This window comes from Haemorhous mexicanus, chromosome 2 (assembly GCF_027477595.1).
Source record: "Haemorhous mexicanus isolate bHaeMex1 chromosome 2, bHaeMex1.pri, whole genome shotgun sequence".
Taxonomy (NCBI): domain Eukaryota; kingdom Metazoa; phylum Chordata; class Aves; order Passeriformes; family Fringillidae; genus Haemorhous; species Haemorhous mexicanus.
This window is the reverse complement of record NC_082342.1, coordinates 94,650,914-94,665,610: the sequence shown is the minus strand read 5'-3', so window position 1 is coordinate 94,665,610 and position 14,697 is coordinate 94,650,914. Positions and strand designations below refer to the sequence as shown.

Below are 14,697 nucleotides of genomic sequence, written 5' to 3'. Positions count from 1 at the left end.
TCCTGTGCTGGGAGCCCAGAGCTGGATGCAGTACCAAAGCTACTACCAAAGCCACAAAGTACTCAGCAGAGCAGGGTAGAGGGCCCTGCTGGCCATGCTGCTTTGGATGCAGCCCAAGGTACAATTGTCTTTCTGGGCTGTAAGCTCACATTGACAGGTCATGTGCAGCTTTTCACTCCCCAGTACTGCCAAGTCCTTCTCCATGGGGCTGCTCTCAGTCCATTTATTCCCCATTCTGTACAGATACTGGGGGTTGCCCTGACCCAAGTGCAGGACCTTGCACTTGACCTCGCTGAACTTCATAGCATTTGCTCAGGCTCACTCCTCAAGCCTGTAAAGGTCCCCATGGATGGCATCTCTTCCCTCAAGCACATAAAGGGCATCACTTAGTTTGGTGTCATCTGAGGGTACATGCAATCCTCTTATGTCCATGGTGAGGAGGCCGAACAATATTGGGCCCTCCTTCTCTCTTTTTGCTGTGCTAGTCACTTCAAATTCAACACCTCAGCTTCACTCCCTTTGGAGTCTCCTCTCTTCTCCTTTCAGAAATGCCTGTTTTCTTTTGCAGAGTGGATATGGACTACAAAAAGATCCCATCATCTTTGCTAGAAACCTCGCTCACTGCATTTTCCCCTTGATTTCCGACCCATTTATTTTCCTTGTCTAATGTGGAGGTCTCTTCCCACTTCTGTGAAGCTTCATATTTCTCTGTTGCTATGAAAGGAGCAATGCAGGAAGAAACATTAGCATATTAGGTCCTGTTTAAAATAAGATTTAAAGAGATATTGCTGCCCTTCACTTTCTGTGCCTTCCAGAAGAAGGGTCTTTTAACTGGATTTCATTTCTATTAATGTATTCCCTAGCCAGAAAGCAAAAGTCATTATATAGTTGAAAACATGTTCTTATCCTGTATTTCTCTTCATCATTCACCTGCATTAGTTTTCAACTTTATTCAGTATTTTGCTTGCCTAAGAAGTGGTCTGGCTTCTTGCTCCTAGTTTTGGCCTGGGTCTAAAAGAAGAAAGTTCTAAACCCTTCTGTTATATTGAAGCCAGTCCAGGACAGGCAGAACATGTCAACATAGACAAGATGTATCAAAGGATATAGCCTGGGGCAGCATGAAGTCTGGCTGGGGTTGCTTGGAGCCCTAGTTAAATGCCCAAGTTATTTACCTGAACTGATCTTTTTGTCATGAGCTGCAAGAGAAATTCATAAAGTAATTTAAAACTTACTGTGTGAAATGCAATTATACCTTATGACAGCAGCAAAGGCGCCCTTGAGACCTTTTTTCTCTTTGCCCCTCTGCTTTCAAAAGTCATAACACTATATGTTGGCAGAGAAATAAAGTCAAAACATTTCTGAGCTGTACTATAGTAGAGTATTCTGCAGTAAGAGATCATTTTGACTTGACCTATTTTCAACTGAAGAGCTTGGGTGTGCCATTCTCTTTTGACTATTAATTACTCAAAGACAGCTTAGCTACCAGTGAAAGAGGAAAAAAAAAAAAAAAGCAGATCATGAATATAGAAATCTAAGTGAATTTTAAGGAAAAATTATGATGAGATAATAAATTCTATGGTCACTCCACAAACCTCTCAAAGGTTTGAACTAAGCAAACAAGGACTCTTTTCAGGACTTAATAGAAGTGTCCCAATTTATGTATAAAATGAAATTTGGCACAATTGAGCCTGAATTGCATACTGTCTTTCTGGATCTATAGTTCTGTGTTCTTACACAGCTAAAATATCTTTCCAAACGTGAAAACAAGCAACTTATAAAATACACTGTTAACTTACACACATATTCCTCCAGCTTTAAAAGTTAGCCATTACCTTTTGTTGGAAATACTGAAAACTGCAAAATACCCCATGAAAAATGGCTGAAAATATAGATGTTATAACAGCCAGTGGAGGAATGTTAAGATTATTTTTTTTAATCATGATCACGTGTATCTCCCTTTCCCAAAGCTCATCTGCATTTCTCTCTGTTCAGTGCAAAAGGTAAGAAGGATTGAAAAGGGCTGCTAGAAAATTGCATATATAGAGAACAAATAGATTATTATTATTATGGACAGAAAAACTCTTTATTATTCATCTGGCAGCTGGGAAGTTCCACGAAGGCCCTGGGAGAGAGGCTGGCCTGAGCAACAAGCAGTCATTAGCTAAGAGGAAGTGGCATAGCTTCCTGGGGAGTGTCAGAGCCACAGCAGAGGCACCTGGGAGGTGTCTGATGTGTGATGTTGAGCTCGGGTCCCATTGAGGAACACTCCCTAAGTACATCATTATCATTATTATTCAAACATCTTCAGGGAAAAAAAAAAAAAAAAAGGATGTCTTAGTTTTATCATAATTTCTCCTTAATTTCTCCCTTACCCATCATGCTCCATTACATGATAAATTTGGAAAGGTCACAGTAGTAATGACTTTCAAGTAAGTGTGTATATTCTTTTGAGCATCACTTCTCAAGATTCTTGGGGAAAATGAAAGGGTCACCTATTTTTTAAAAGTGCAATGATTTTAATACAAGAAGACAGACACTAGAAATCAAATCACTAATCAGGGACTTATATTCACATTTAGTATATCCCTTTCCTCACACTGCCCCTCCTTATTTTGCTCAGAGGCAGTTTCTGACACCAAAAATAGCACATTACTGATCACATGGTGTGAGTGGACCTTTTATCCAATTGTAATATGCAACAGAGTATTAGATGTGCTAGCCTGAGTTTCAGTAGTCCGGGGAGACTTAGGTGCACCATCTGAGCAATAAAAAATGTGAAAGAAATTAATGTAAAGCTCATGAGCTGCAGGGGAGCAAGGCTATTTTGCTTCAGCAAAGATTGTGACTTGTAATCTCATCTGTAGTTTTCAAACAATTGGTTCTCTAGATCTGTAAGTGATACAGGTTTAAACTTGACTTAAATTTAACTGTCAGTAGCAACGCAGTAAATTTCTATTTTCTCTGAGTGCCATCTTCAAATTTTGTGAAATGAGTGCAGATTCACTCAATCTCACTGTGATCTCATCCATAACCACACCTTCTTGAACACTTGTTATTAGTATCTTGATTTCTATGTCAATAAAAAAATGAATTTTTGGTATGTAAAAACAAGGTAAACCTCTGAAGCTGCCACATCATTAAGCTATCTAGCTATTAATCCCTGTTTCTTAGTGCAGTATGTCCTCATGCACAGTTATAGCAGCCAGAAAGCACTTCCATGTTGGGATTCCCGTGCTGTTCTGTGGAACACACAACAACAGGATTCTCCCAGTGATCACCTCCTCAGCAGCAAACCCATGGCTACAGAGAAACTCCATATCTCCTGAGTGAATGCTTAATACTTGCTTGCATATAACATGTAAAAGAGCAGGGTTCTGTCAGTACCATCATGGTGAAAGGAAGGTAGTCAGAGCTGTCATTAAAAATCTGTTTGGGGTGGCTGCATGGGTGGAAGTTTGAACAATAGGAACTTGACAGGGATATGTGATGGGAATAAAATACACTGAGAGAGGAAGGAGAAGATGAAACAAAGTATGCATAACTACATTAACTATATAATTATAAAGGACTGATGCACTGAAAGTGCCCACTGACCTTGCCCAGCTGTGTGCTGTGTACTGCCTTTTTGGGACCTGACCCTTGGGGAAGCTGCCCCAGGCACAGTCAGTCATATTGCCAAGAGCCAAAAGAGCCTTCCATAAAGAGAGAACAGGGAAAATGGGATCTCCTCTACTGTCTCCTCCAGCTTCACCCCAGCATAATTTGGTCTCAGGCAGTTTAGCGCTTTAGTTTTGTCAGAGAATCTTGATGTCTGCCTGGCATATTATGAGCCCAGTAACAGTCCAGTTTAAACTGTGCATCTCTCTCCCCCTGGAGGACAGCACAGGAAGAAGGGCAGCAGCATACCTCGTGCCTCCCATCTGAGGAAGTTCCTGCAGCTGGAAAGAAATTCACTATTTTCCTCAGTGATTTACCACCTCAGGTCAGTGCAGGAGGCAATGCCAAAGACAAAAGTATTTTTCTAGATTTCCAGGACCGTGAAAATGACTCAGGGACTGCTTGAGAGTTAATTTAAAGATGTGCTCTGTAGGATGAGTTTTAAAGCTGACTCAGAGGCTGCTGGTTCCACGATATTCTGCGGAGATTTATGACAGGTGGAAGCTAACACTACAACTGCAGTCAAACAACACCATTTTCCAATCTTTGGGGCATTTCCCAGAGCAAAAAGACTTGTACATAGAGAGATAAAAATTATGCCATATGTTCTGTGTATTTTCAAGGTGCAGGAGTAAATACCCTGCTGTGGTACCTCACATCTGCAAACAGAGAACTGTGAAAAATGCAGTCCAGATAATTTCTGCAGACCAGATAATTTCTGTGTGGGGAGGCACCAGCCTTCCGTGACAATTCTCAGCTAAGCATGAAGACCAGGAAAGATGAGTGCCATGAAGATGAACAACAACTTTTCCTGAGGTGTTAAATTTACAAGAAAGTGTGAGAAAACTACAGAGGTGCCAAGAACACCAGTGACGCATTGTATGGGGGTGTTACTATTGTTCCTGTTCTGAAAGGAGGAGGAACAGACAAAGGGATGGCTTTCACCTTCTTGAGTAAAGCACATTTCTCAGTGTCAGTTAAAACCAATTATTTTCACTGCTAATACACAGTAGCACAGCAGAGGAGAGATGTAGGTTAATGCTGCACATTAGCTATCATTTTGGTTTGATTAGTAAAAAGTATCTATCCCAAATCTGGCCAAGCATCCTCTTCAGGGTGGCTCATCACACCTCCATGTGTAAAGACAATGCCAAAATGTATCTCTTATCAATATTACATAACATGCTGCAGTGATCACAGCACAATCAGATTATCTCTCAGTCAAGGACCTCAGTCAATGTGTTCAGAGAATAAAGAAGCAAGACAGATGCTGCTGTTGAGAAGTTTTCATAAGAATTGTAAAAGGTAAGGAAGAAAAGTTACTGGTTTTCTTCAGCATTAACACTTTTCAAATGGACTGTTCTCTCTGCTTCAGTGTCACCTCAAACTAGACTTTGGAAATGAAGCCCTGGTCTTGGGGAAGGCAGTAGAACTTTTTCCTTCTGATTTCAAGGTTTCACAGCTTGCTTGAGGTTTTCCCCTCAAATTCCAAGAGTAGATTCTTTATTGTTTAAGAAATTTAGGTTAGATGAAGCAGGCCAAGAATGATCTCAGGCTGTGGCAAAACTTGAATATATTTGGCTGTTACCTTTAACTCTTCCCTTGTCTCAGCTCCACAATAGTATATTGCTGCTGTTGATATATACTAATGGTGGGCTCCAGCATACACTGAGCAAGAAAAGATGAAGAGTGTTTCTTTGCTTTGTAAGTGACACATTGAGGAAAGCAAAGAGAACAACCTCCAACACATAATCAAATAAAAAAAAGTTTTCATAAACCATGCATATTTTTTCAGATTTTCTACTGCAAAACAATTTAAAACTTCCAGATCTGCCATTACCAAACTTTAGAGTCAGAATTGTCAACAGAGAAACATTAGGAGGCTCGCTTTTGAGTACTGACAATGGCATTTACAGGAATGAGAGACCTGAACTGGATGTAGGCATTTTAGAATATGCCTTGGTGCTCGTGAGACAAAATTCATTATGTATTTTGGCACGTAGCTGAACAGTGAATTTAACAGTAAGGATGTAGATGTCCACAAAAACAGTAACTGCAATGATATTTAGTTTCGAGAGGATCTCTCATGAAAATGGTATTTGCAAATGGTCTCCTTTATTTTGTTTTCAAAGTTGTGAAATCCCCTTGTCCATTTTTCCCCCACTCCTTAACCTCACCACATGTTTGAGTATTCCTCTTGTAAATGCTTTTGGCAACTAACTCTGAAGAATACAAACTAACACCCAGTGTGCCCTCAGAAGAACACAGGCAATTTCAGTAAGCAAACATTTTAACATTTAACTTCCTATCTAGCAATATGATGTTGTTTGCAAACAGTAGTATTGTTGGACAAGCTTTCAATGTCCTTAAAGATGCACCGATAAGACAGGTAGTCACAATGGTCAAGAATATCTGATGGACCCTGAAGAAAATACACTTTAAAAATAATGCATTTCTTACCTGTTTATTCATAAGTATGTAGATAATGGGATTACAAACAGTGCTGCTTTTTGCTAGGATGGAAGGTATGATGCTTGTAACAGGAGTCACAGCACCCGGCTTGCCAAATGTTGCAAGCAATGCTATAACCCCATATGGAATCCAGCACAGCAGGTAACAGATAACTGTAGTGATCACCATGAACAGGACGTGGTATTCTCTTTTGCGGGCAGCACTCTTGTGGATTTTTCCAACCTAAGGAGAGGTTTAAAAAGACATAAAATTTAACAAGCAGAGCTCTTGGATTGACTGCATGAGAAACCTGGGACTATTGGTCTTGGATCAGCAATAACAATCAACACTGTAGTTCCAGAAGCAAAACAAATGCAAACCCAAAAGTGATTGAATGCAGTGAAAAGACTTTCATCATCTCCATCAGGCACTAGGGGAAGCTTTGCAGAGATCACATTGCATGCCAGCATAAACCAGAGTCCCAGTGGAGGTTGGAGAAAATATTGAAAGGTGTCAAAGCATCTAGTCCTAAACAGATGTTAAGGCATCTGCAGTTGCTTTTAAGGTATGGAATTTTGTGTAATTGTACCATGCTTTCATTCAAATTATGCCAGTACACAGAACTAGCTTGAGATGAAGAAGCTTTACATAGCACATCTGAACAACCAGAAGTATTTTCTGTTAAGGGTGTGGAAATAGCAGAGCAACACTGGGACTGTACTTAGTATCTGTGTCCTTGGATTTTTTCAACACTAGATAAAGCCTCAGCTGGCCTGGCATAGTGTTAGCCATGGTCATACTTGGAGTGGGAGATCAGAGAAGCCTTGCTGAATCACTTGATGAAGTTTTAAGTGGTAGGATTCATTCCTTCTAGACTATTTCTTCCAGGTACTTAACTATTTTGGTAAAAGGGCTTCACTCCTGATAATGATCAGAAACAGATTTTTGTGCTCTTAAAAAAAGTGTGCTGAAAGCTGATTCATTGCGGTTCATTGTTTTTTTGGGGGAAATGGAATAGAATTGGCTAAACAGGAAAAGCAGATGTAAATGGGCAGTTTCAAAGTGATGGTACAAGAATCTACTTTGTAACCATGAATTTGCTAGTAGTTACAGGGTGTGGGCAAATCTGCTGTAGAAGTATTTATAATCTGTGCTTCAAAATTTATTCTCCTTTAAATATTCTGGATTGAAGCATCATGCTCTTTGGGAGTCTAGAGCTGTAAGATAAAGCTCTAACATTAAAATAACAGTCAACTTTTATTTTTAAGCCTTGGCGTGAATACATTTTTCTGCAGACAGCTACAGAATGCTCTTCCAGAGGGCAGCTGAGTGCATTGGTGGCAACAGTGAGGAATGCTCTAAATTCCCTAAAAAATCAAAAGCAAACTCTGCAAAGGAGGTTAATTTTGGAGACTCTCTCTCCGCTGACTCTAGATGGAAACTCAGCTCACTGGTCTCCTGAGGTTATAGTTGATTCCTCAGCTTTACCCCAGAGTGTATTTAGCAAACCCAGATGTGCCAGCAGGACTTCAGGAACTATTCAAATGTTTAAACTACATTGATTGAGCCTTGTACTCAGCCAAATCTAATTTATGTCCACTTTAAGGTCTTTTTGCCTCTTGAATGCAGCGCTTGAGAGTAAATTGCACCCAGGGGAATTAAGCCCATGTAAAACTACAAACACAAATAAGCAAAAAAAGCTGCTCTGTGTAATGGAACACATCCAAACTTTACTTAATCTAATAACAAAAAAAAAAAAAATTTAAATCAAAAGGTTTAAACTGATTCAGGTAAATGAATAGAGGACAGTTAAAGGTGGAAGTCACCAACCATCCCAGTCAAATGTCATTTGCTGTTGCCTGACACATATCTTGCTCATACCAAGGAAATAGAGCTTTTTCTACCTCTTTTTAGTGTGGGTCTTTTTGCATAGTGTGTGTGTTTATGTATCAGATTGTGAGTTAAACACATATATAGTGCCTGTATAAGGCAAAGTAATATGGTTACAGTTTCTTTTTAGTTTATTATGACTCCAGGCTTCTAGAGTGCTTGGTTCTATCTGGAGTTTCAGTGGAAATGTTCCTGTAAATGAAACACACACTAACTTTGCCTGCCCAAAACTAATAAGTATTTTTCCTGACTCTTTTTTAATGATTTTCCACAAAAAGGCAATAACAAAATAAAGTCTCTCCTTCCTGAGAAGACTTGGGACTACATTTTTTATAAGACTGCAACCTGTTTATTTTGTATTTATTTTAGCTTGCAAAAAGGATTAATAATAGATAATGGTCCAATCCTGTATTGCTTATTTGAACTAAATTTTTAATGACTAATGGGAAATTTCTCTGACTGATGAATCCAGGATCACACGTGAGCTGCAGCTATGCTACAAACTAAATGTTAACCCAGGAATGCAAAGCCCCAGTTAGCCATAGCATCCATGGCTGAAGATCTTCAATAAACATAGAAGGAACAGGCAACACATTTTTGCTCTGTGTTTAGATACGTATCTTGAAGAGTTTGCAAGAGTTTACCATCTGCACAGACAAAATAGAGACCATAAATGAAGGAAGGAAAGATGTCTAAAAGTAGAGTGGCTTGGATGTGATTTTGGCACATATCCTTCCACTTTCACATCTTTAGGTCCTTGCCATAGGAAGGAAAGTTTTGAAACCATGTACCATATTTGTCCTCACACTTTTGGTTTTCGTTGTATTTGCAGCTTACCTTTAGAAGGTGTTACCTTTAAAATTTGTCTGTTTATAGGTACTGGAAGGCCTCCAGCAAAATATAACTCAGGTTCATGTAACCTACAGAAGGATTACACTTCTGCAGGTGAAAAAGCAGTTGACATTTTAACATTGAAATAATTCTATTTGTTATTTTAAAACTACTGGACAATTTACGCAATTGCTACACTGTATTTTCAGTAATCAAATGGAAATGCCTCCCTGGGTATCCAGCTGGTAGAAGACCATCAGATAGTGATAACAAAAAATAGATAAGAATATTCTAGATAAGCTGAGCTTGTAATCTCTGTCTAAATGTGAACATATAGGGTATATATAATATGAATTTAAAATACTAGAAGATCTAAACCACATTTTGAAGTGGAACAAGAAATACTAGCCAAAAATTGGGATCAGATTGTACTTATGTAGGATTTGCTGTAAATTCAGCAGTTTTGTCTGGAACAAAGATCATCTCCTGTCATATTTAGCAATATAAAGGTTGGGAAACCACTATATTTAAAGAAAAGAAGATTTGGGGATTGGTTGTTGAGGGGTTTTTAATGAGGAAATTGTGTTTCTCCCCTATCTTCATCCTGGGAAGTAGCAGAAATGTTTTGGTTTTTCAGAACTCAGCTGGAGGCAGAGAGAGGCAAGCTTGTCTAATCTCAGGCACTGAGCATAACAGTGGCACAATTAGCTCTGGTCTGGATTTGCCCTGCAGCCATGCTGCATCTCACATCTACCCAACACTTTTTTCAAGTCAATCTGACACAAAAAATACCACTACTTAGATCACTGGGTCAGCATGCTGAGCACATACATTGGATGTGACAGGCCACAGAGTGTGGGGGAAGCCAGGGTGGCACCAGTGAGGAGGCTGGCATGGTAGAAGCGTCCTCAGAAGGCGGCCAAGTGACACATTGATTGGTTGGCCTCAAAAGCTGCATCTGCAGCTGACGAGATGTAGCAGATACATTACTCACCAAGTGATTGCTGCATTGCTATTCCATGTTTTGGAAAAGATGAAACTGGGTAGCTCTGAGCAGAGCATAGAAAATTTCAGCAGCACTGGTGAAAGTCTGGAGAGGTCATAAACCAAAGACAAGGGGACCTTACAATGTGGACATGGAGGGGATTAGTAAAAAGAGATGAAAAGAGCTTTTTCTGTAACTGCGGAGATTGTTAGGTTGGAGATTAAAGAGAAGGATTCAAAATATCTGTTGTGACAGTTACTTTACCAGGAGAGAAAAAGCCTTTAAACTGGATGCAGGCAAATGTGTGGGCCTGTCACCACAAGGACCCACAGAAAAGGTATGACCTAGAGGAAGCTTGACTTCCTCTAAGGAGAACAGTCAGTCTTTTCCCTGAACAGAAAAGAGAATGGGTCTGTCCTTGCAGAAAACAAGTAAACCTTCCAAACACATAATCACTGTTGTACAGTGGTATGGGAGATAATAATAGGACTGTAGGTCATAGGAAATGATTTTGGGGTAACGGGTTCTGGTTACCCAATTTAGACACTGTGGCTGTCAGTCGAGACCTCATCACTGTCCAAGTCAATGGGTTCAGTCAGCCTGTTCCTGGAGGGAGCAGCCACTTGGCAACCACAGCTGAGTCCATCTGTTTTTATCAGGCCAAACGTGGCAGCTTTCGTGCCCAGACAAAAGAAGACAGCAGCTACCTGCCTCCGGTCAGGGATTTTCTACTTTAAATAATTTTTTTAGTCATCAAACAGCTTCATATGGAGAAGAGCCCTGAGCAGCTCCTTACCCAAGGGAACAGACTGCCCCTTCCTGTGCTCCAGAGCCAAAAGTTTGACCTACTGCAGCCCCTTGCTCATCTCTCTCTGGAATTATCTGGGTGCGAGTTATGGGACCAAGGGAATACTGGTAACACATCCACTCAGAAGAAAGGGCCAGGAAAGATCTGAATGATTGTTCACAGAGATTGGAGGCAGCTGCAAGGCCCACAGTGCCAGAGGCACACATCCAGTCAGTCCATCGTACTCCCATCACCCATTGGCAAGCTGGGGTTTTTTACATATGTAAGGCAAGGGAACTGGGCCAAAGTTAGCTGTTAACAAGGGGAAGCTTCGGTGATGAAGATCTAACCTGACTGTTTTGAATTCCCTTGTGTTTTCTTTGTCACATTTACCCTAGTCTCTCCTCCTTACTTAATGTAGCTACCTGCTTTTTCTCATAAAGCATTTCCTTCATATTTTAACTGCACCCATTTTCAGCTGTGAACATCTTGAAAGGTTATGAAGAATATATGGCACCTCATTCATCTAACCACTAGATTGAGAGAATATGCACCTTTCAGAGCCACTTCAAGCAGGGGACATGTACATCATAACATCTTAGAAATCAGGGATCCTGTTTGTATATTTTGTTCTTCAAGTCACTTTCTCTTTCTCCAGCTATTTATTAAGACAGAAAATAGTATCAGTTACTATACTCTGTGTACCTAAATAGTGGGTGCTGTAAACATCCTTTATGTAGCTCACTCTAAACAAGCAACATTGAAACAGGGCACAAAGTGCTTTTTTCATCACGGCTGATACATTATTCCTTGATCTGTATTTGTGCATCTTGCACTCATACAACCATGTTTACTTCACTACTTCAGAACTGCACTGTGAAGAAAAGGCTATTTATGAGCAGCAGTGTTTGTTGCCACCAGCATCTTTCAGTATCAGTGATAAGTGCTTGTTTTGACATGATCAAGTATTCGACAATACGACCGAAACCAGACATAAGTAAAATATTCATTACCATCTGAGGGAAGTCTGCCAATCTTTGAACATTTAGTCTGCCGTGGCTTCTTGAAATGAACAGAAGGCATCTAGACTTTTTATGCAAAAGCTGCACTAGAGGAAAAAGCTGGAAAAAGATCAGTCTTCTTCCATCATGGACCAGTCAAGTAAGAAAACAAAAATAAAAGAAAATCAGATATGGCCTCCATTTATTGGTATGAACAAACCTCTACTAAACCTCGCAGTGAAACTAAACAGTGACTGAAATGTCAGATGTGATGAGCTTTGTCCTCTCCCTTCTCCGTGGATCCTGTCCTCACGCAAAACAAGGAAAAAAGGAGAAAAAACCAACCATACCTCCAAAGCATGTAAAGCTCTAAATAGCTGTAGGAAATATACTCTCCAAGTAATCTGTTTCTCAGTGTGAGCTACCCCAGATCCAGTACTGTACAGATTAATAATAAGGGGGATTAAATACTTTGTTGTTTAAAATAGGCAATCCTGGAAATAGAGGGTTCACTGGCTTAAAAAATAAATGCCTCCTTCGTTAGCAGTTAGGGGGCTCAGTTCAAAATAAGTGAACACTGAAGAGATGTATTGTCCTGTGGAAATGGAGAGTGAACAGAAACATCTGGTTTGGGTCATCTTAGAATTCAATGGGCCTTGACTCTACAAAGCATTTACACTTATATATTCAGTGAGCAAACTGAGATTTACATGCACATGAGCATTTTGATCAGCTGGGGCCACATAATGAGGTAATAGCAAAAAATACAGAAGGCAGGAGCCATAAAACCACACAAGGGGCCATATAGCTAATTATTTTATGTCACTGTTAAGTGTAGGAATTTAAGTCCACAGGAAGGATATTTTATCAGCTGAAAACTGGTTTTATTGTAAATTTTTGTTATTGAAATGGGAATTAGCTGTCTTAATGCCTCAAGGTGAAGTGATGCTTTAAATACAAAATTCACAGCTTTGTACAGTGCCCTTAGAGCATAACTGCTATTGAAGCTAAAATCAGCCAAGTTCTATGGCAGACTTAAGGAACACCATAATCCTCTTAGATGCAGGATTTTTTTTTCTACTGCTAAAGGGCTTTTAGCAGCAATTTGACTAACACAGTGAACACATTCCCATACAATAAACAAGGAGGTCATGGTGTTGCTCTCATCACTGATAATTCATGTTTTATCCTGACCTTCTTTATTCATTGTGTATTTTCTAGCATCAGTGTGCATGAGAAGATTAAAGGTGTAAAGGCTTGCTATCATTTGGGTTGCATTAACAGTTTGGTTTTAGAAAGAAAAGTCCATTAGATACTCTTAAAAGGATCATCAAAGTCCAACTCCTAACCTCGCACAGGGCAGCTCCAATAATCACACCATATGACTGATAACACTAAGTTCTGGAAATTCAACAAGTCCAAGTGCCAGGTGCTGCACATGGGTTGGGGAAATCTCAAAAATTATTGCAGACTGAGAAAAGTCCTTAAGACCATCCCTGCAGAAAAGGAATTCAGGGCTCTCACTGATGAAAATCTGGACTTAAGCTGGCAATGTGCACTCTCAGCCCAGAAGGCCCAAATACATCCTGGGCTAGATCAAAAGAGGACTGGGCAGCAGGTTGGGGGAGGTGATTTTCCTCCTCTACTCTGCCCCCATGAGAGCCCACCTGGAGTGCTGCATCCTGCCCTGGAGTCCTTAACACAAGGAAGATGTGAATCTGTATTATAACATTCCTACACATGTTGCTCCTCTGCAGCACAACTTGCTATTATAAAGGTGACGGCGCTGAGATTGCTTTCAGAAAATTAAGGCAGTAATTTAGTTTAATATTCTTCTTCTTCTTGAAAAGCTTGCCAAAAAATTATATTTTTAACCAATAATTTAATAACCAACTTCTGGTTTGGGTTAGGGTTTTTGTTGTCGTCGTTTTAAAAATGTTTGTGATGGCTTTGACTGACTGAACAGACCAGATGACAATAAAATGAAAAGAAAATTAAAGCTGACTTTGATGTATTTTGCATTGAAGAATTTCTGAAGCAGGAAGGGAAAATATCAGACTTTAATTCCTTCTTGGTTTCTGTGTTCTTTCTTCCAGAGACAGCAAAAGGTAGAATGTGTATATGCAAGATCACTAATCAAGTTGAACTCTTCAACAACAGATGAACTGACAGGTGTAAAATTTCTTTCCAGGTTTCTTTCCAGGCTACTTTATGCTAAACAACAATATGCTACCATCTACATAGAAAATGGACTGCACACTTTCCTGCACCTAAAGGAAAAATGTTTACAATCGATGACAAAAAGTAACATTTTGAAATATGTATATATGTGTATTTATATTTATGCAAAAATGTATACATTCCATATGCTATGTATCTTACAAATTTATATACACACATTATATACAAACACACCCACATACATATTTCCATAATTATGTGAAAATTTTTACACCAGAATCATCCAAGTTTGGAGAAGAAAGTTAGGAAAAAGCAAGTTGAGATGCAAGTATTACTCACTGCCCTCTTTACCTCATGAATTAAATTAACCACAACCTTTTCTACTCTAAATATCAATACTTTCTTTGAATCTGGGGCGTGAATTTAAAAAAAAAAAAGTGTCAGGGTAATGTTTTCCCTGAAAATGGATTTTGGCTATTCCCCTAGGTCCGTTTTTGCAGGTATGTAAGCTCCCACTCACATTTAATGCTACTTTTCACAGGCTAGCATATGTGGGTGAGAACTTGAGCTTTGCTTTCCTCTGGATTGGTAGCTGCACTCCTGATTGTAACCACAGTTACCCTTTCTCCTGGGAAGAGGGTGGACTTTCCCACACTTTTCTGAGGGATCCCCTCCCACTTTCCTGAAAATTTCTGCTGACATAAAGCAAGGAATCATTAAGGACATGTGGGTGTGCTTTTGACAGGTAGCTATTTATATTTAAATAAGCCTAATAGATGGGCTTGGATCTGCTTGTCAGATCCTATAGACTCTACAAAGAATATAAATAAAAAGTGTTTTTAAAGCTCTCATCTATTTGGCATCTTGAAAAATACAGGAAACATGCCAAAAAATACCCTGAAAATGTTCTTCAG

The 14,697-nt window shown here is 39.6% G+C and overlaps 1 protein-coding gene across 1 annotated transcript in view; it reads right to left on the bottom strand.

The window, feature by feature from the left end:
• The window catches only part of LOC132323851 (pinopsin-like), a 77,661-nt gene that overhangs the window by 20,284 nt on the left and 42,680 nt on the right, over window positions 1–14,697 (bottom strand). Inside the window, exon 3 of the mRNA XM_059839589.1 lies at window positions 6,118–6,351. Within this exon, the coding sequence (XP_059695572.1) occupies window positions 6,118–6,351 (234 nt within the window). The remainder of the gene's footprint in view (window positions 1–6,117; window positions 6,352–14,697) is intronic.